At 35.4% G+C, this 21,110-nt stretch overlaps 1 protein-coding gene across 2 annotated transcripts in view; it reads left to right on the top strand.

Annotated features, from left to right (window-relative positions):
• WDPCP (WD repeat containing planar cell polarity effector) overlaps window positions 1-21,110 on the top strand; it is a 198,667-nt gene that overhangs the window by 136,508 nt on the left and 41,049 nt on the right. For both annotated transcript variants that reach the window (XM_012731442.1, XM_012731441.1), the window contains exons 11-13: window positions 9,270-9,458; window positions 12,397-12,520; window positions 19,993-20,056. In XM_012731442.1, coding sequence (XP_012586896.1) covers window positions 9,270-9,458; window positions 12,397-12,520; window positions 19,993-20,056 — 377 coding nt within the window. The remainder of the gene's footprint in view (window positions 1-9,269; window positions 9,459-12,396; window positions 12,521-19,992; window positions 20,057-21,110) is intronic.

Below are 21,110 nucleotides of genomic sequence, written 5' to 3'. Positions count from 1 at the left end.
GCATTGTGTAATTGTTGACGCCCACTCACTGTACTTCCCTTCTGTGACCCTGATTCAACTTTCTTCAACTTTTTATTCATTTCTGCTTATTTAAAAAAAATGTTGAGGCTCTTTAGGGTTCCCTCTTCAGCTTTCATTTTATGCAGTTTGAGTTTATTGTGAATTTAAGTGTCCCATCTTCAGCCCAGACCACCCTTAACCCCATATCTACATATTCACCGAGCTGCTGGTAACTCCTGTTGGGTGGATGCAGGTGTACCTCTGGCACAGTGCAGACGTGAAATCATTATCTTTCTCCCCAGACATGCTGCTCTTCCTATTTTCTCCAGTTTGGTGGATGGTACAGTTACGTAGATGGAATCCCAAGTCAAATCGGTCCTAAAGTCTTGCATCACCCCTATTGCCATATCCAAACATTTGCCTTCTAAATGTGGTCAAGCATGTATAGGCTATGTACATCTCATTCTCAGTTGGCTGCAATTAGCTTAGAATTTCCCTATTTTACCATGAGCAAGCAGTGCCCCTCTATCTGTACCCTTCACCTTTTCAATCTTCCCATCCCATCTCTAGGTAGGTCCCCAAAGTGCCAGCAGAGTTACCTTTCTAACAGTACAGAGTTGGTCATATATTCTCCAACCTGAAACCTTTCTGTGGTTAATAAACCTTATCTGCCTCTCAGTTCATCTTTCAACCTGCTCCACTGGAGTAGTCCCCAGTCCTGGCATGTGCTGTCACAGGCCTTTCTTCCCTATGGTGGTACTGGGAATATTCCATCCCCTGGAGAAGCACAGTTCTCTCATAGAGCCTGCAAAGTGGGAAAAGGTTAAGTATTCAAATAATGATATTAAATAAGTAACTAAAACTAATTTTTGCCTCTCAGGGGATTTAGAAAATCACAGCTGTGTCTGTCACTCTAAAAAACATGTACTTTTTTTTCTTAGTACTTTTATAAGAAAAATGGTCTTTAGTAGTTTTTTAAATTATATATTTAGGCCCTCCCTGGTGGCGCAGCGGGTTAAAGCATAGCACAAAGAAGCTTAAGCCACTTCCACATGAGTTCTATTCCCCGCCTGCCCCGGAGGAGATCCACATGGCAAGGCAGACCTCTCCTGACCCGCCTGCTGCTCCCCTCAGCAGTGTACTTTGTCCATCTGCCTGTTCTGTACCCCACTCTGTCTCTGATGAATCCTCTCACCCTCCACATCTCTGGCCTGTACCCCAGTTCTGCACGAATAAATAAATAAATCTTTTAAAAAATGATATATTTAAATATTATACTTTACCCAAGTAATTATTAGTATAATTTATTGCTAGAAATGTCCAGAAAGAATGTTAGGGTCATTTTCACAGGTGTGAATGGTATCTCAATGTGGTTTTGATTTCTATTTACCTGATGTAATGATGAACAATTTTTCATGTACCTACCTGTTGGAGAATTGTCAATTTAGCTCTAGCCCATTTTTTTTTTTTTTTTTGCTTGGGTCATTTGCTTTCTTTTGTGTTCGTTTGTATGAGTTTTTGGCATATGTTGGTTATCAGCCCTTTTTCAAATGTATGATGTATGGATAGTTTCTCCCTTTCAGTGCCTTTTAGTTTTAGTGATAGTTCTTTGTACAGACGCTCTTTAGTTTGATGTAGTCCTATTTGTATTCACTTTTGATTCTCTTGCTGTTGGAGACAAATCCATAAAGATCACTTAATCCAATATCATGGAATATTTTGTCTCTGTTTTCATCATTGTTTTTTATGGTTTCTTGTCTTGCTTCCGCATCTTTTTTAAATACATTTGAATTGGTGTGTAAGGAATGAGATGATGATCTGGTTTCATTCTTTTGCTTGTGGCTGCCTAGGTTTCCCAACACCAATTACTGAAAAGGATTTCCTTTCTCCAGGGTATAATCTTGGCTCCCCTGTCATAGATTTACTGTTTGTATATGTGCAGATTTATCTCTAGGCTCTCGATTCTGTTTCATTGCTCCGTGTCTGTGTGTTGTTCTAGTACCATAGTATTCTTATTACTTTATAACACAATTTCAAGTCTGGGAGAGTGATAACAGCTGCTTTCAGGATTGTTTTTCGTATTTGGAGGTCTTGTCTTCCATGAGTTTCAATAATGTTTTGTCTATTTCTTTGAAGAGTGCTATTGGTGCACCAATATGGACTGTATTGAATCTGTGTCTTGCTTTCAATAAGATGGTCACTTTAACAAAGTTGATTCCTGTAATTCATGAATAGGGATTTTTTTCCAGTTTTTTGTGTCTTCTGTTTTAACAGTGTCTTATAGTTTTCATTGTACAGGTCTTTCATTTCCTTTATTCAGTTTGTATCTAGGTACTTAATTCTTTTTGATGTGATTTTGAATGGAATTATTTTCTTGATTTCTTCTCATCATTTGTATATAGAAATGCAACTGATTTTTGTAAATTAACTAAACTGCCACTTTATTGGATTATTTCAGATTAGTTTTAAATGTAGTCTTTAGAGTTCTTGTATATTTTCGTATCTCCAAATAATGATGGCTTTACTACTACTTTCCCAATTTGTAATTGTTTTATATCTTTCTCTTGCTTAATTGCTCTAGCAAGAACTTCCAATACTATGTTGAATAGTAGTGGTTAAAGTAGACATCCTTGTCTTATACTATATCTCAGAGGAAAAACTTTCACTCTTCATCAGGGATATTGGTCTGTATTTTATTTTATTGTATTCTTTAAAAAGTTCTTTGGTATTGATATCAAAGTGATTATGGCCTCCTGAAATGTGTTTGGAAACATTCTCTCTATATCAGTGTTTTCTGAAGAGTTTGGGAAGGATGGATACACTTCTTTGAAGGATTTGGTAGAACTCTGGTGAATGTGTGCTTAGGCTTTTGTTTTGGGGGGAAATATTTAATTATTCTTTCACTTTCCTGCTTGTAACTTGGTCTGTTCTATTTCTTTTCCATCCATTCTTGTGGGGTTGCAGATTTCTAAGAATATGCGATTTCATCTAAGCTACTCAGTTTGTAGTAATCTCTTATGAGCCTCTGTATTTTTTTTAAAGATTTATTTATTTCTTCATATAGAACTGGGGTACAGGCCAGAGGTGCAGGGACAGTGACAGGCTTCACCAGAGACAGAGTGGGGAGCAGAACAGGCAGATTGATGAAGTACACTGCTGAGGGGAGCAGCAAGGGGGTCAGGAGAGGTCTGCGGCGCCATGTGGTCACCTCCGGGACAGGCAGGGATCGAACTCATGCGGAAGTGGCTTTAGTTTCTTAGTGCAGTGCTTTAACCCGCTGCGCCACCAGGGAGGGCCCGAGCCTCTGTATTTTTGAAGTGTCCGTCATAACTTCTTTTTCGTTTCTGAGTCTGTTCATTGACATTTTCTCCCTTATATTGGGTCTAGCTACAACTTTGTCTATTTTGTTAACCTTTTAAAAAAGAAAAACAAGGTTTTGGTTCTATTGACCCCTCAGATTGTCTTTTTTATTTTTATTTCACTTACTGCTGCTCTTATTACTTGCTTCTTTCTCCTGGTGTTTGGTTTCATTTGTTTTTATTTTATAAAGTTTTATTTTTGTCCACTTGAATCTTGACTATGTGTGTATCTATGAATATACTTTTCTCTTACAATGACTTACATGTTTGTATTTACATCTAAACCTCAGTCCCAGTTAATGTGACTTAACAGTAAATTTGAAAACCAAATATTATGCTTCCTTATAAAAATTGTTCTGGGCCCTCCCTGGTGGCACTGAGAAACTAAAGCCACTTCCGCATGAGTTCGATTCCCGCCTGCCCCGGAGGTGACCACATGGCGAGGCAGACCTCTCCTGACCCTCCCGCTGCTCCCCTCAGCAGTGTACTTCGTAGATCTGCCTGTTCTGCTCCCCACTCTGTCTCTGGTGAATCCTCTCACCCTCCGCATCTCTGGCCTATACCCCAGTTCTATACGAATAAATAATAAATCTTTAAAAAAAATTTGTTCTGACTACAACATCTGTATTTAAGTATAAAATTTTAAATTTGTCCATTTCTATAAAGATGCCTGGTGAAATTTTAGTTGGGGCTATGTTGGCTGGGGTTATGAATCTAGATATCAGTTTGGGAAGGGAATGATAGTTGAATTTCCTGATTGTGACACAATTTCTACCTGCTTATTCAGTTCTTTTCTTAAACTTCTCTTATCAGTATTTTATAATTTTAAGTGTAAAGATCTGAGTATATTTTGTTTGTGTTCTTAGATGCTAGTAAAGATAATATTTTTAATTAAAAATTATGTTTACTAGAGTTTTATAGAACACATTTTTTAGTTATTACTCATATATGTTGTCAATACAACCAGTTATTAGTTGTAAATTTTTTGGCATATACCTCAGGTTTTCAGTCATACTTGTTTATCTGCAATTTAAAGATATTACATCTTCTCCAACCTATGTCTTTTGTTTTTTTCCCTTACTAGATTAGCAGACCTCTAGTACAACAGAAGAGGGAAGAGAGAACATCTTCTCTGTTTCTGATCTTAAGTAAAAAATGTTAAGAATTTCACGATAAGTATGATGTTATTAGGTTGAGAAAATCCCTTTCAGTCACTGTTACGTAAGGCTATATTATCTTGAGTGGATATTGAGCTTTTTAAAATTTTCTCCATCTATTGTAATGATTAAATGTTTTCCTGATTATATGGTGAATCATATTGCTTCATTTTAAGATGGATAAGCAACCTTGCACTTCCTGACTAAATCTCTTTTCATAGTCTATTATATTTTTAATATATTACTGGATTTGCTCATATTAAGGATTTGTGTGAAATATTTAAAAGAAATATTGGCCCAAAGTTTTATAATACCTTGTTCAGTTTTTGGTATCAGTGTAATATTCACATCATGAAATGAGTTGAGAAATGCCCCCTTCCTTTCATATTTTTCATTGTATAGAGATGATATTACTTTTTCTTTAATGTTTGAGAAAATGCACCAGTGAAGGCATCTGGACATGTAGGTTCTGTGTGTATAAGTGTTGTATGTGAGTATAAAACTATCTTAACTACAAATTCAGATTTAAATAATGTACATTCTGAGGTTATCAGTTTCCTTCAATGACTTGATAGTTTGACTTTTTCAAGGAATTAACTTCATGTAAGTTTATTTGTATAAATATATATAACTTTTTTTCATGCTATTTGCTTACTTTTTGTAATGCTTGTAGATTTATAATGCTTATTATTCTTCATATTGGTAAGCTGTGTCTCTTCTCATTTTTTCCTCAACTTAGAGAAAAGCAGATTAATTTTACAATTCCAAAGAGCCAGCTTTTCATTGATTTTCACTGTTCTTTGTTTATATTTGTTTCCTTCCTTATACTTTCTTTAGGTCTAATTTGTTCTTCCTTTGTTGCTTAATGTGGAAGCTTGGATTCTTTTTTACTATAGACCTTCTTTTCTAATTCAGATTATTTAAAGATAGAAATTCTTCTAGCTGCATCTCATATGTTCTAATCTTATGAGATGAATGTTTGTTTGGTGATTTTTGGATCTCATTTCATATTGCTGTCCATATTGCTATTGAGTTTGTTGTGGTCAGAGAATTACTGTTTATAATTTTAAAATGTTTACATTTTGAGACTTGCTTTATCATCTAGAATAACATCCTGGTTGCTGTTGTATGTACACATTAAAAGAATATATGCTGTTGGGTGGAAGTATTTTACAAGTATCAATTTGGTCAAATTTATTGCTACTTTTTTAAGTATTTTAAATTTTTTTTAAAGATTTATTTATTCATACAGAACTGGGGTACAGGCCAGAGATGTGGAGGGTGAGAGGACTTACCAGGGACAGAGTGGGGAGCAGAACAGGCAGTTCAACGAAGTACACTGCTGAGGGGAGCAGAGGGCGGGTCAGGAGAGGTCTGCCACGCCATGTGGATCTCCTCCAGGGCAGGCGGGGATCGAACTCATTTGGAAGTGGCTTAAGCTTCTTAGGGCAGTGCTTTAACCCGCTGTGCCACCAGGGAGGGCCTAGTATTTTTAATTTTTACTGATTTTCTGTTTACATGTTCTCTCAACTAGTGAAAAGGCTATTTCAAACTACAATTGTAGGAGTTTTTTTTCCAGTTCTCTTAGTTTTTCTTTATTTTAGAGTTCTTTTACATGCAGTTTTTCAGTTCTGTATTATAAAGGTATATAATTGTAAATGAATTCATTTTTATCTCAGTTATTAAAGGACTGCTGTTGTCTTTTGGTTCGCATTATATCAGAAGCAAAGTCTGTAGTGATTCCTATCTTTCTCTGTACATTGTGTCTTTTTTCCCCTATGGCTTCTTCTGAAGATTTATATTTTTGAACAATTTGAGTATATATTTTTTTCTTTTGCTAGAAGTGTTGCTTAAGGAATAGTCAACAGCTTTCAGTTATTTTTGATTTTTTGCAAAGTCCCCATGCATTTGCATCTACTGCAGAGGAACCACCCTGATTTATGAGAACTTCCAGGGCTTGACTGCAGGCTGAAAAGCTCTTGTTGATTAGTATTTGTTGATTCTACCAACACAAAAAGAATAGTAAAGTTTTACTGCTTAGTATAGGCAGGGCAATTCCTCAGATTCCCTATCAAGTTGAGTCCTGTTAGATATAGCACAAGTTTTCTTTTGAATGTATCTTGAAGTTAGTATGAAGGATTTTGACACCTTTCTCATGAATCAATAAATTTTTTAAACCTGAAACTTAAAACTATTCCAGCTAAATTATGATAATGACAGTAATAAGAAGAATTTCATTAGCATTTTATAAATTTTGGAGCTTAAAGATTTTATTTACTTTCTCCTGTTTAGCTTTATCATTTGTACTGAGTTTTTATAGTCACTCAAATCTGTAAATATTGGCTAAAGAAGAAAAAATTTTACAGCCAGCCATTTTTAAAAGATTTTTTTAAAAGCTGCTTCATTTAATTACACAGAGATTGTTAGTTTCAAATGAGATCATGTATTTTAAAAGGTGATAAAGTTAGAACAGACTGCCACCCATCTCTGTTTTGTTTTCTGTTCCTTTAAGATTAGAAGTGGATTTTCTTTTTTCTCTTTTTTGGGTAGTAATTTATTTTATCCTAATACGGTTTTTTAAGTTATATACGTTGAGTAGAGGGCTATACAATAATATTTTTAAATGAATTTTAAAAAATTATTTTATTCAGGTAACACTGATTTACAACACAGAATGTGATTCAGAGGTATAAGATCACACCTCTTCAGATTTATGTCATCAAACTCACCACTAAGACCCCTTCACCATATTCCATTCGGCCTTTTTTATTCTTTGCTCCCCATCCTCCCCAAACCTCCTCTGGCATCTTCTGTTCTAGACAGATTTCTAGTGTTAGTTACTCTGGTTTTGACTGACCTTTTATTTCTTTACAGTCCATATGTCAGTGAAACCGTGCATTATTTGCCTTCCTCCTGACTTATTTCGCGTAGCATTTAAACCTGTTTCATCTATGTTGTCACAATGGCAAGAGCTCATGTCCTTCCATTGCTGAATAGTATTCTGTTGTGTGTATGTACCCCATCTTCTCAATCCACTCACATCTTGAAAAACTTCTGTTGTCTCCATAACTTAACTGTTGTAAATAGGGCCGCAGTGAGCATAGGCATGCATGTTTTCCTTAGATTTAGTGTTTTTGCATTTGTCAGATAGATGCTCTGACTGGAATTGATGGGTCATATGGTAGAGTAAATTTATTTTTTTTTCACTTTAAGAAAGTTGAATTTTCTTTCATTTTAAAAAATAAAAAATGTTTATATTATACCAAGATATTTTATAACAAATACTACTTGTGAAAGAGATCACTATCAGAAATAATAGATATTTTTATTTCAATAGAAAAGAATAATCTCTAAATGTCAATTTAAAATTGATGTGATACCTATGACAAATCAATGTAGAGCACTCATTAATAAAAACAGACTTAAAAGCATTTATATAAGAACATTAATTTGTCATGTACTTAAATTCCCCCCACAACCATTCTACAGCTGAAAACATGGACTGCAGACTACAGCAGGTCACAGCTAATGAAAGTTGTCAATAAGCATTTTGTTTGCATCAAAATGTCTTTACTTTTTTTTTACGCTGTATCAAAAACATCCTAGCTTTATTAAAGGACCTATACCACAGTCAACAAAAACATGAAATGTTCCATCAATTTAATAACCCTCAACCCCAGAAGTCCCCAAAAGTGGAAAATGGAAGCACCCCTTGACTAGGGGTATAGGGAGACCTCCTCATGGCACCATGCCTGGCCACAGGGACCCTGACCCTGCTGTTGCTATGAGGTTGAGGGTCAGCAATTGTTCTGTGGGAGCCACTTTTCACTTGGGTCGAGGACCCTCTCTTCTTTTGCGGGGTGGCCCAACTTATGAATGTTCCCAATTTTGTCCAGTAGGCCAGAGATGAACCTCATTGGATTTGCCAACAGTCAACCAGCAATTCCTTGACATAGGGAGACCAGGTTTTGGCACTCTCCACGCTCAGGAACTCATGTATACATTTCTCCAGCTCTGGACTTGCCTCTTCCTGGCAGTAACAGAGGCGAGCAAGCTGCTCCAGAGTCTGCTCCTCTCGGTTGAGGCGCTTCTGCAATTCCTAGAGGTTGTACTTGACCACGACCTCCCCTTGGCACCTCACAAGAACCTGTTATCTGCTTGCTGTCAGGGCCTTGCCCTGCAGCCCCAGAGGAGTTCTGCAAGTAGTCTCTGAGCCCAGGGCTGACACAGTCTGGGCACTGCCAGGGGAAGTGCGCCAGTTGGGCCCCTCCCTGTGCTCGCCCCCACTCAGTGGCAAGAGCTTTAGGGACATCTGTAAGCATGCAGAGCACCAGGGCCTGGCCTGGCAACATCTGCCCGATGCCACCTCCAAAGCTGCCCCAAACCCTCTCTGTTAAATGTGCCAAAGAGACCTAGACCACTGATGGTAAAAATAGGGTTCGCTATTGTGCTCCCTCTAAAAAAATCTTTCCATGTTTAGTGTATTTTAGTATAATAGTTTGGTTATGCAGAATGAAAGTTAGCTAATGATGTGCTGAATGATAAACATAAGCTACATGGAGTTGGTGGGGGGCATGTAAAATGAGGATTTAACACAGAACCATATTACTTTCCACCTTCAAAATCACACCTTTCTAGCATTTATGGAGGAAATGACTGATCTCTGTTTTGTTTTTTCCTTCATGGAAAAGTTACTCTGTTCTTTTCTACTTTCTATATAGAGTTTCACCTGACTTGACCTTTCTTGTGACAGGTATCTTCACACAAGGACAGTTGGGCCTGGTAGACATTATCTTCCAGTACATTCACTGTGGTGAGATCTCTGAGGCAATCAACATCCTGAGCAGTATGAACTGGGACACGCTGGGCCACCAGTGCTTCATCTGTATGAGTGCTATTGTCAACCATCTTCTTAGACAAAAGCTCACTCCAGAAACAGAAGGTTAGCACTTTATTTATACATGAAGTCTATTTCATTATGTCAGTTATTTTTGAGGATATTTTTGAGTTTTAAAAGAAATCTCAGTTTATTATTGTCGAAAGAGAGGCAAGATACAGAGTAAACTACATGCAATACTGAAAAAAATTTATATAGTCAATAACCCAGTTTACATTATACTATATGAGTTATTCATTTAATGTAAAATGTACCCAAACATCCTTTTTTTCTGTATTATTAAATCTTATTGATTAATCATCATTTAGAAAATTTGTGAGGTTGGGGGGGGCTCAGCTTCACACGTGAACATGTGCACATGCATCACTCATTCTCCACCAAACATCTAGTGTAACTGCTTACCCTGTTTCCCCACTTGATCCTCTTCCTCTCTCCCCTTCCCCCGTGTCACTTCCTTATTTTCCACATAATCTAGGAGTTCTGTGTTTACTTACATCCTGCAAATGAAGAAAATCACTGGTTAACTGTCTTTCACTTTCTGACGAGTTCACTTAGCATAATCACCTGAATATCCGTGCATACTGTCACAAAGGACATGTCATTTTTTTACACCTAAACATTTTTTATTTGAATCTTTATTTCAAATTTTTGCAATAAACATTGACCTTAATATTGGAAAGTCATGCCCACATGGTTAGGTAACATAAATTTTGGAAAACAAATCTGTTGAAAGGTTTTACTGGAGAGGGTTTTCTTTTTTCTCTCCTGTTTTGTTTGCATGCTTATAGATTATTTTATTTCATTTCATTATATTTTCAAAGTAAAGTTGTTTAGATATAATCCTGTACATAACTATTACTTTAGTAATTTTAGAGAATAATCAGAGCATGTCCCTTCAGGAAGTCATCATAGAAAACTGGCTCAACTTACAAGAGGCTCACAATAAAAACATTAATGTTAGTTAAATTCACTTTTGTGTAATAGTTCAACCTATCTATGAAAATTCTAGAATTTCTATAGTGGAAAAAAATGCCTAGCACACTGTTTGACTCGCAGTAAGTACTCAATGAATTTTAATTAAAAATAAAAAGTTTAATTTAAGAGTTTCATTAGGGGACTTCAACGTTAATAGGTAATACTATAACATTTCTGCTTTAGAAATACCTCATGTTATTACTGCTTAGTATTGGTACATTAGGACTGATAATGTATAGAGTAGGAAAAAATGAAAGATCAGCAGAGTCCTTAAAGAAAATGTGAAGATATGCCCTGTCAATACAAAAGAGCCTAACTTTACAGTTGAAGAAAAGAAATTACAGAGAATATAAAATTAAATCTCAGGACACTTGAAATTGCTAGCACCTGAGTGAACTTGTGCTGTAAGATTGTATTATAGGAAAGACTCGTAGGGAACTCACAAATGGGCATTATCAAATTCTTGCTTTAATAAAAGGTATTTTCAAGGAACCATATTGGGAAGATAGGGAAATAAAAAATTTGTATGATACGAGTCTATTAAAACAAAACACTTAATGCTGGATTATCAGAATTGGTACATTTTAAGTATGTGTGTGCATATGTATACACATGTATTCTTCTCCTCCCCCACCTCACAAAAGTAACTACAGAACATATTTCTAAGACATTCGGAATTCCTATTGAGATTTATTCTATCTGAATCTAGCAAATTTGACATGGTAATTTGTTTTCCTTTTATTAGTGGATCCAAGTGAGCTCTTTTATTTGTAACCACGTTGTGTTATCTTTGAGATCTTCATTTCTGCTTTAAACATCAAGCTGGGCTATCTAATGAATCTGTAACTGTGCTAGGAGTTACAAGTATTCCATGTAGGCTCCAGCGTTTCAGATGTACGAAACATGCTGTCAAGAAAACAAGCAAAGGCAAGAGAGTCTGGCTTGTTTTCATAATAGCATTGCTGTATTCAATTTTAATCTAAATTGACTGCTGCTTTGCCAGAAAATACCCCTAAAGTTCATCTTACTTTACTGTCTAGATTTGAGATTTAAAAGAAGGAAATTACTAACAGCTTAGCCAAGTTCACAGCAATTGTTCTGATGAGGTATTTAATATTTTCAAACTCAAATATTCCTGAAACTAAGCATTTTGCTAAGTCAGGAATATTCAACCCAGTGCTAGTAGCATAAAAATCAGAGGCATCTTACTGTGAACAGTGTTGTTCTCACACATACTCATGCTCTTGCCATTATGATAATTACATAACTTTCAGGTATTTCTGGGCAGAAACACAATCCCTTAGGCATGTCTTGGTAACACTGTGAAGTAGGCAAATAAACCCTTTTTCTCTCAATCTCTAGCCTTCTGGTTTATCAAAACCCACTCTCCCGTCCTTTGCTTGGAAGGTGTCAGTTGACCCAGCTCAGATTAGCATGTTTTCCCTCCCACGGGGTGTTAACTTTCACTCTTGGACAAAATTAAGAATGGTGTTGTTTAGGAAAGGATTTAGAGACAGTTGAGGACTTTCACTGGTTTTGAAAAGTTTTAATAGATATTTTTACCCCATAATATTTATAAATTACTCTTTTTAAATATTTGTAATATTGATTTCAGTTCCCAGTGTAGGAACCTCTTCTGCCCTCAGCTGAAGAGAGTTAAATGTTGAGTACGCTGTGAGTTGATTTTACTGGAAATACTAGTTCAAACTGTGTTACTTTGATGAGTCACTGTTTTAATTACCCATTTGTGGTGAGAGGTTGGTTCATTATGGATTTCTTCAGTTTTGACAGCTTTTTGTTGCTCAGAGTCATTGTCAGCTTTGCCTCAAGTGAAAGTTTATACACAGGTTTGTTTTTGTACCAGCTGTCATATTTTAATTTCATCTTTCCTGCAACAAGCTCACATTTCATCCAAGTCTGCAAAACCTGACTGACTGCAAACATGAGTATTCTGTTGTAATTGAAGGAGTTTCACTTGTTTTAGTGCTGCTATGTTTGAAATCCACAGCACAGCTTGAGGCAAGCCTTGGAACCTTCTATGCTCCAACAAGACCACTACTGGATACAACTATATTGGAATATAGAGACCAAATCAGCAAATATGCAAGAAGATTCTTCCACCACTTGCTCAGGTGAATAATATCTTGAATTAATTAGTATCAGAATGATTATTTAAGAAACGGACTTTCATTAAAATCATAACTGTTTTTCTAATAGTCCATTCACTAAGGGAAAAATCCTCTCTTGATATTCTCAATTTCTTGTTTTCCTTTCAACGAATATATTGAGTATTATTTAGGGCTTTTACATCATTACTGTACATGTATATAATGTCCTTTTAATTATGAAAGTTAAGAACATGTAAAGTTACAGATTTATGAAATCCGTTTAAGGTTTAATTGTGCTGTTAGCTCCTACTTTTCATTGAAGCTAAAAATATGAATGTGCTGTCAACTTCTCAGATAGTCACTACTCTGTTGTTATTTCAAATTACCGTAGAATGATTTGTCATCCTTCTCTGAGTAGCAGGAAGCTGGTTTCACTGTACCTCTTCTCTTTGCTTCAAATAGATAGTATCCTTTAACCTTGGAATTCTGTGAAATATTAGGTAATTAAGTCAGAATTACTCTGGGAAAATACTTTGGAGGCTGGAGAAGTACATTCAGAATATTTCATAAAGTTTAAAAAATGGAGAAATAGGTACAGAAAGATAGACAGTAGACAGATACATGTCAGTGGTTCAAATTATAAACTAAAGCAAGGAGTGATTAGTGTGAGATTTTAGGGTAATATGGGATGCATTAAGAAAGAAATGATAGGAACAGGTACATGCACTTTCCAAGGTTATCAGTCAGTAATACCCCATGTTTTAAGGTGAATGGGTCTGTAACAGGGCCTATAATAATTATAGCTGAATAATTATTTTAGCTGAATATTTACTTTTTGTATATTTTATATAGATATCTTTATAAAAGAAAGTAATGGAATTTTCACTCCATATGCCAAAAGTATTAGTGAATTGAATGCAGACTTTAAATTTTACTAATAATGTAACTTCTAGCTCTTTTAAACTCTTTCAAGCAATTGCAAATTGCAGATAAAGCTCATGTTTTGTTCCTCAGAACTATTTATAAAGTCAACTATTTATAAAGTGGTACGTTGATGTCTATCCAGTAGTGAAGCCTTTGGAAAAGTCTTTTCAGAAACAGAAATGTTAACATATCTCATTAGTTAGGAGTGATGCCTTTTTATATAAATGACTTTAGCATTTCCAAAAAGGCTCTTCACCCCAAAGGAGGCAGTATTCTCTGAATGAACATATGCCCCAAAGTATTGACAATGAAGGCACATCTATCTGAACTTTAATTCTTTGCTTTTTTCCACTATTTTGTTTTCTGTTTCTAGAAAAGATTGATGAATTCACCTCCTGCCCTCAGATCCAGAGAGATTAGCATGAATCAAGCACACATATTGGGGGCATATTTTGGTGGCCCAACGATGTCTCTGGTCTGACTTACCCAGTCATTTGGTTGTATTTTATAAGCTGCTTGCTGGCTGTTAAGTGCTCATTCTACTAATACCCACACTATCTACAGGCATATTTTTTGTTTACTGGTTTTCTGCAGATGCAGTATTCTAATTATTCTTTGGCTATATTCTGATGAGGTCACTATTATCATCATCATTATTATACTGTAGCTTTTCTTGTGATTATATCTGGAATTGAACATTTTCTGTCTCTAATGTGGTTTGCCTGTTTTTGGATATTTTACTTTTGTTTCAAGTATAATAAGTATACATTAATTCTTTTGACAATAGGCTATATATGGCATTATTTAAAAAATTATATTTAGAAGACATGGAATGAGTTAGCTTAAGTTGGAACCATTATTTTATTTTATTTTTTTAAGATTTATTTTATTTATTCATACAGAACTGGGGTACAGGCCAGAGATGCGGAGGGTGAGAGGATTCACCAGAGACAGAATGGGGAGCAGAACAGGCAGATGGACAAAGTACACTGCTGAGGGGAGCAGTGGGCGGGTCAGGAGAGGTCTGCCTCACCATGTGGATCTCCTCCGGGGCAGGTGGGGATTGAACTCATGCGGAAGTGGCTTAAGCTTCTCAGTGCTGTGCTTTAACCTGCTGTGCCACCAGGGAGGGCCCCCATTATTTTATTTAATCAGTTGCTAAGTTCTCCCTAGAGAAAGAGAAACAGACCACATACTTTCCTATATTTGTCTAGTACTAGAATTGTAGTACTCCCTCTATTTTAGTTTGCTAGTATTTTAATGCTCAAAAAAAAGTTACTAGCTAATGGAATAAGTCTTTAAGTAAAGATCATCATAAGAAATAAATTTTAAATTAAAATGAAAAAGGAGCCTCATGGAGAGCAGTATGAACCTAAGACTACATATTGATAAAGCTGAGAACAAACTAAGATTGCAGGATCCAAACTAGATTCTTTTGGTAAAGAAGAATAAAATACTGCATTGGTTTAATTTCATAGAACTGCTAAGGGGCAATGTTACAGTATGGATTTGTGATAATAGGCTTGTTATACTGTGTGGGCTATTAAAATGTTTTTGTATATGTTTTATTTTTATCATGTGAGTAGAGGATATCCACAGATACCTGTTTTTTATACTTATCAAATATGAAAAAGTATGGCAGCTTTCTTCCAAATTCAAATGATCTGCACTTTCAAACTTACTTTGCATGTCCTTTCCTAATGCCTTTTTATGTGTTCAGTAATCAGTTTTCATAAAGAAGTGCTTGCTTGGCAGGGGTAGGAAGGGTCAATGTAGTGCAGAGGGTAACTGCTTGGAATTTTGAATGTGGATACATTTTAAATTTGTAATTAAGGATAGTCATGATACCTACTGTATTGTGAGAATTACTATAATATAATGGGTGGTAAATAGTGCTGCAGTAAACATGGGAGTGCAATATCCCTTTCAAATCAGTGGTTTTAATTTTCCGGTAGATTCCTGGGAGTGGAACTTCTCGATCACATGGCAGATACATATGGCAGATTTCTTTTGAGAAGCCTCCAGTCTGCAGTTCCACCAGCAGTATAGGAGGGCTTCCTTTTCTCTCTATCTTTGCTAGCTCTTGTTTTTGGTCTTTTTGATATAGGTCATTCTTACAGCTGTAAGTAAGGTGGTAATGATTGCAGGAGATTTTTAGTTTAATATAGCCCCAGTTCTCTTATTTTTCTTGCTTTTGGGAAGAATCCTTCAAGATATCATTGAAGCTTGTCATGAAGTATTTTGCCTATGCTTTTATATTTTATAGTTTCAGGTCTTATAACCAAGTCTTTTATCCATTTGAATTGATTTTTGTATATGGTGTGAGATAGAGGTCTAGCTTCATTCTTTTGCATATGGCTGTCCAGTTTTCCCAGCCCTAATTATTGAAGAAGCTATCCATATTTTAATGTATGTTTTGATGCCCTTTGTCATAGATTCACTGTCCATATAATTATGGATTAATTTCAAGGCCCTCAGTTTTAGTCCAATGGTCTGTGTCTGTTTTTGTTCAGTACCAGGCTGTTTTAATGAATATGGCTTTATAGTATAGTTTGTAGTCTACAACAAGTGTGATACTATCATTTTTTTTTAAATCAGGATCAGCACCATTAATTAAAGGGGCTCTCCTGTTCCCATTGTAGGTTATGGCAACTTTATCATAAATTAAGTACTAATAATACATACATGGATTTAATTCTGGGCTTTTAATTCTGTTCCATTCTTTTCATTTATTTTTGTGCCATCACCATATTGTTTTTAATACTGGCTTCATAGTAAAGTTTGAAATCCCTTATTTTTCCCTCAAGATTGCTTTTGCTATTCAAGGTCTTCAGTGGTTCCATATACATTTTATTATTTTTTAAAAATTTATTTGAAGAATATTGTTGATGTTTTGATGAGAAGTGCATTAAATTTATTTGCTTTAGGAAGAACAATCATTTTCATACTATTGATTCTCCCCACTCACAAATATGGGATATCGTTCCATCTCTTTATTTCATAAAATTTCTTAATAATGCCTAATATTAAAGTTGCTTAATAGTTGCTGTATAAGTCCTTCACCCCCTTAATTATTGATAGGTTAATTCCAAAGTATCTGATTATTTTTGAGACAATTGTAAATGGAGATATTTTATTGATTTCTAGTAAGATTAAGAGCTCTTCAAAAACCATGGGAATCAAAAAGTAACAAGTTGTCATTTAATGTATAAAAAGAAAAAAATCCTTAAACCTATATCTTTAAAATTATCATTTAAAAAATGAATGAATGTAAAAGAATGAAACAAGCTACTATCTCACACCATGCACAAAAACTAACTCAAAATGGTAAAAGAATTGACCATAACACCTGAAGCCATAAAATATATAGAAGAAAACATAGGTAAAACACTACATGACATACATCCCTGTAACATCTTTAAAGACTAATCCCCCAAAGCAAAGAAAGTGAAGGAAAAGATAAACAGCTGTGATTACATCAAACTAAAAAGCTTCTGTACAGCAAAAGAGACATTAGCCAAAACAAAGAGACACCCTACTGACTGGGAGAAAAATTTTGTACTCCATACAACTAATAAAGGACTGATCACAGAGATCTACAAAGAACTCATACAACTCAACAAAAACAAAGTAAACCATCTAGTCAAAAAGGACAGAAAAGCTCAAAAGACACTTCTCCAAAGAAGAAATGCAAATGGCCAACAGGTATATTAAAACATGTTCAACAGCCCTCATAGTGAGGGAAATGCTAATTGAAACGAGTAGGAATGGCACACACTTAAAAAGCAAGGAACCACAAATGTTGGTGAGGATGTGGAGAAAAAGGAACTCTCCTGGTCCAACCACTATGGAAAGTTGTGTGGATGTTCCTCAAATTACTAAAAATGGAGCTTCCATATGACCCAGCAGTTCCACTTCTAGGGATTTACTCAGAGAACACAAAAACATTAATTCAAAAGGATACGTGCACCCGTCGGTTTATTGCAGCACTATTTACAATAGGTAAGCAATGGAAACAATCCAAATGCCCAAAAATAGATGACAGGATCGAGAAGATCCTGTAGTACATATATACAATGGAATAGTATTCAGTAATCAAAAACGACAAACCCATGCTGTTTGAAGCAACATGTATAGAGGGGATTATACTCAGTGAAATTAGCCAGAGGAAAAAGAAAAAGGTCCGATGGTTTTACTTATAGGATGGTGTAGGGGAACCAAATAAGGGATTACAAAAATTATAATGCCAATAAATGAAACCTAAAATTTACAGGCAACTATAAATCAGAGACACTCTGCAAGGGAGGGAGAGGGATCGAAACAGGGAAGGGAAGAGTACAAGGGACCAAGGTGATAGTGCACAGATTAATTAATTGTGGGAAATTTACAGGGACTACCCCCGAAAGGAGAAAGCATATATTGTGCAAACATTAACAATGATGTAAAACATATATAAATAAATAAATTTTTAAAAATAAAAATAAAAACGAATGAGGATTAGGATATTTTCAGATAAAAGCTGAGGCAGTTCATTGCTTGCTGACCTGCCTTAGAGGAAATGTAAAGGAAGTGCTTCAGGTTGAAATGAAAAAACACTAGGGAGCAACTCAAAGCATACAAAGAAATAAATACCCATAAAAATAACTACATAGGTAAATATAAAAGCCAGCATTCAATACATGTGCTCACCCACTTTTCACCTGAGATCAGTGAGCATCTTTAAGGCCATTTCTTAGAACTTTTTATCAAGTAAATCATTCATTTCTCTTTCACTAAGTTTTTTTTCTCCCTGCCTGTTTCATCTGAACCATATTTCTATGTATTTCCTCATTTTGCTAGATGGTTTGTGTTCCTATGTATTAGATAAAATTGCTACCTGTCCAGTCTTAGGAGTGACTCCGTATAGTGATGCAGAGGGAGACAACAAATATGGCACCCACCAGCCTTTCTTCCCTGAAAGCATTTCTTTAGGCCACTAGCTGTGTTCCAAACCTGAAGCCTTCCCCTCACACTAAAAACGTCAGGACAAGTGAAGGGATCTCTTTCATGGAAAGACTTGGGTGTGTTTCAGTCTGCTGTCTCTGCAGTGCCCTGAGGGTGGGAATCTGCCAGGAACTGTCTCTCCAATTTTTACAGTCTCATGAAACTTAGGAATGTAAGCCCCCGACCCTTTGGCCTGCACAGCCAGGTGATCAAGGGGTGTTTTCCGGGTGGCAGCCACAAAAATCAACTTCATGGAATAGGCAGAGAAAAATGAACTAAGAAAGAAAAGTAAGATGAAGTCTATGAAGTAGAGAAAAGAATGACAACCCAAATGCAAGGAAAGAAAGTAGGATTTAATAAGGGTCAAATGGGCCAAAACAGCACATAAGATAAGGACTTATCTTTATGTTTGAGTGTTAGAACATAAATGATTATTATTGAAAAACTGCAGTGGAATGGAGACAAATGCAAAATGGCCATGCATGTATGGGCAAGCAGGACAACTTGCTTATCCTCTGGCCTCTTCTCACTAGCTCTCACCTACACCAACTAGGTAATAAATCAATAACCTAGCTGAAACCAGACACTTCAAATAAATACAACTGCCTTGTGATCTGCCATAATTGAGTAGATACACTAGTAAGAAGGATCATTGAGAGACGGGGATAATAGCAATCAAACATATCCTGGACATTGTGAAAATCTCAGTTCTCAGACTTTGCAATAACAATGTCTTGTTTGAATTTTAATTATTTTAGCTATTTTAACAGTATGTATGTGATCTGTTAATAGTATTATTAGAATTTTCTAAGTTTTATTTGAAATCTCATGTTCCATTACCATATTCCCAATACAAAATAGAAAAGAAACAGATTTGCCTGATTGTTTTAGAGTCAGAAGATTCTAGTTTTCTCTGTATAAATCTCAGCTCTCAGACCAAATAAAGATGACCTGTCATTTCAAAAACCTGTGCAGTGTTTTTATGTTCATGTCATGACTTTCTCTCAAGATCTTACACTTTTTATAAATGTGATTAACTCGAACTGCCATTTTTATGTATTTTAGTTTAAATTTAAGCCTTCACCAAAAAATTCTCAAAAGGTTATGAAAAATAAGTAATATTTTAAAAAGTACTAAAAAGCCATTTATATTGTTATTTTATAATGTTAAATGCAGTCTAAATTTATTTTTCCAAAATGCATAGATACAAGAATTTTGTAATAATGCAACATTTGATTTCTCAACTTTTACCTAAGAAACCTAAAAGTATAATTACATAATTTAGAAATGACTGTCCTATATTCTCCACATCACCAAACTTTTACAAAACACAGAAAGTGAAAATCTATGAGAAGCATTTCCCCACTTCAGTATTACCTACCCTGTGTTATACTTACCCATGAAAGTCTCTCTGCTCACCTCAGCACCTCCTAAGCGCAATAACACTTCACATCTGCAAGGTCCTGGCAGACTAATACCTTCTGTTTGAAAGTATTTTCCCCAGCATAACAAAAACAATAACACATAGATTAAACAGTGTTCTACTTTTCTATAGTTTTTTTTCACAACATAACATTTCTTCCTTGCAGGTATCAGAGATTTGAAAAGGCATTTCTGTTAGCTGTTGACATTGGTGCTCGTGACCTGTTTATGGTGAGTCATTCTCAGAGATGATTTTGTGCATTCAGTTCTAAGGCTGAGTAAGTTGTCAGCTTTTGTGGCCATTAAAAAGGATTAGTGTCATTTGTGCCTTCGATACACTGTGGGGAAGCATTATTCCAGCTTGGCTTGGAGCTTTGCCTTCATAGACCTGGTCAATAGTCTCTTTTGACTTGTTGACATTTTTCATTGCCAAGGTCCAAAGGATTTTTTATGTTTTCTAAGAATTTATAATTCTTGAACTTTTCTTTTCCTGTACCTTGCTTTAAGAGGATGACATCTTTCTAGCTAATAAGCTTAAATATCTTTCTAATCCATTCTCTAAAGGTATTTGCAGGATCCAGGACATAGGGCAAAATAGTTCCCACAGGTTTTGAATATGCTTACTTAGTCCTTTATTTTAGTGAGAAAAAGTAAATCATGAATGTTCTTGCTTCTGCTTTTAAAGTAACCACAGTGCAAAGTCGATCCATGGAATTGTAAAATCACATACACATGAATCCTTTTGTATTAGCTACAGAAGCTAGAGAAGAGAAAATGTGCTTAGGTTCATACAGATACTTGTATTCTGTTTCAGTTTCTTACAAGATTTTTCATCACAGATCACAGTGAAATTAGAGGAACAAAGTTGGGGGTTTCTTTCTTATATATTATACTTCCCAGAGATTTCATTGTTGCCAAACAATAAAACAAAAAATTCTTGAAAACAACATCTGGAAGGCTCTTTCTTGAATCTTATGCACAATGAAGATATTTTGTAATTTAAATTAAGCTTTGATGCTTTAAATGTTAATGTGGGATTGTGACATTAGGTCATCTGTCTTTAGAATGAATTTATTTAAATTCTAACTGCATCATTCATTTAAATTGTGCTTTTCAGTGATGATGAAAAAATATTTAATTACTTTCACAAGTATGAACCTTCTGTGATTTGTCATTTGTATTTTGTTATGTCTAATTGAAGGCATTTCAGTATATTGTGGAAAAGGTGTTACTGTTTTCATCAAAACCTATGCATACAAGCATCACAGTGTCAGAAATTTAATCA

This window comes from Condylura cristata, unplaced genomic scaffold (genome assembly GCF_000260355.1).
Source record: "Condylura cristata isolate star-nosed mole 26May11 unplaced genomic scaffold, ConCri1.0 scaffold00031, whole genome shotgun sequence".
NCBI classification, from domain to species: domain Eukaryota; kingdom Metazoa; phylum Chordata; class Mammalia; order Eulipotyphla; family Talpidae; genus Condylura; species Condylura cristata.
The sequence above is the reverse complement of the archived record's forward strand: the minus strand, read 5'-3'. Positions and strand labels throughout refer to the sequence as shown.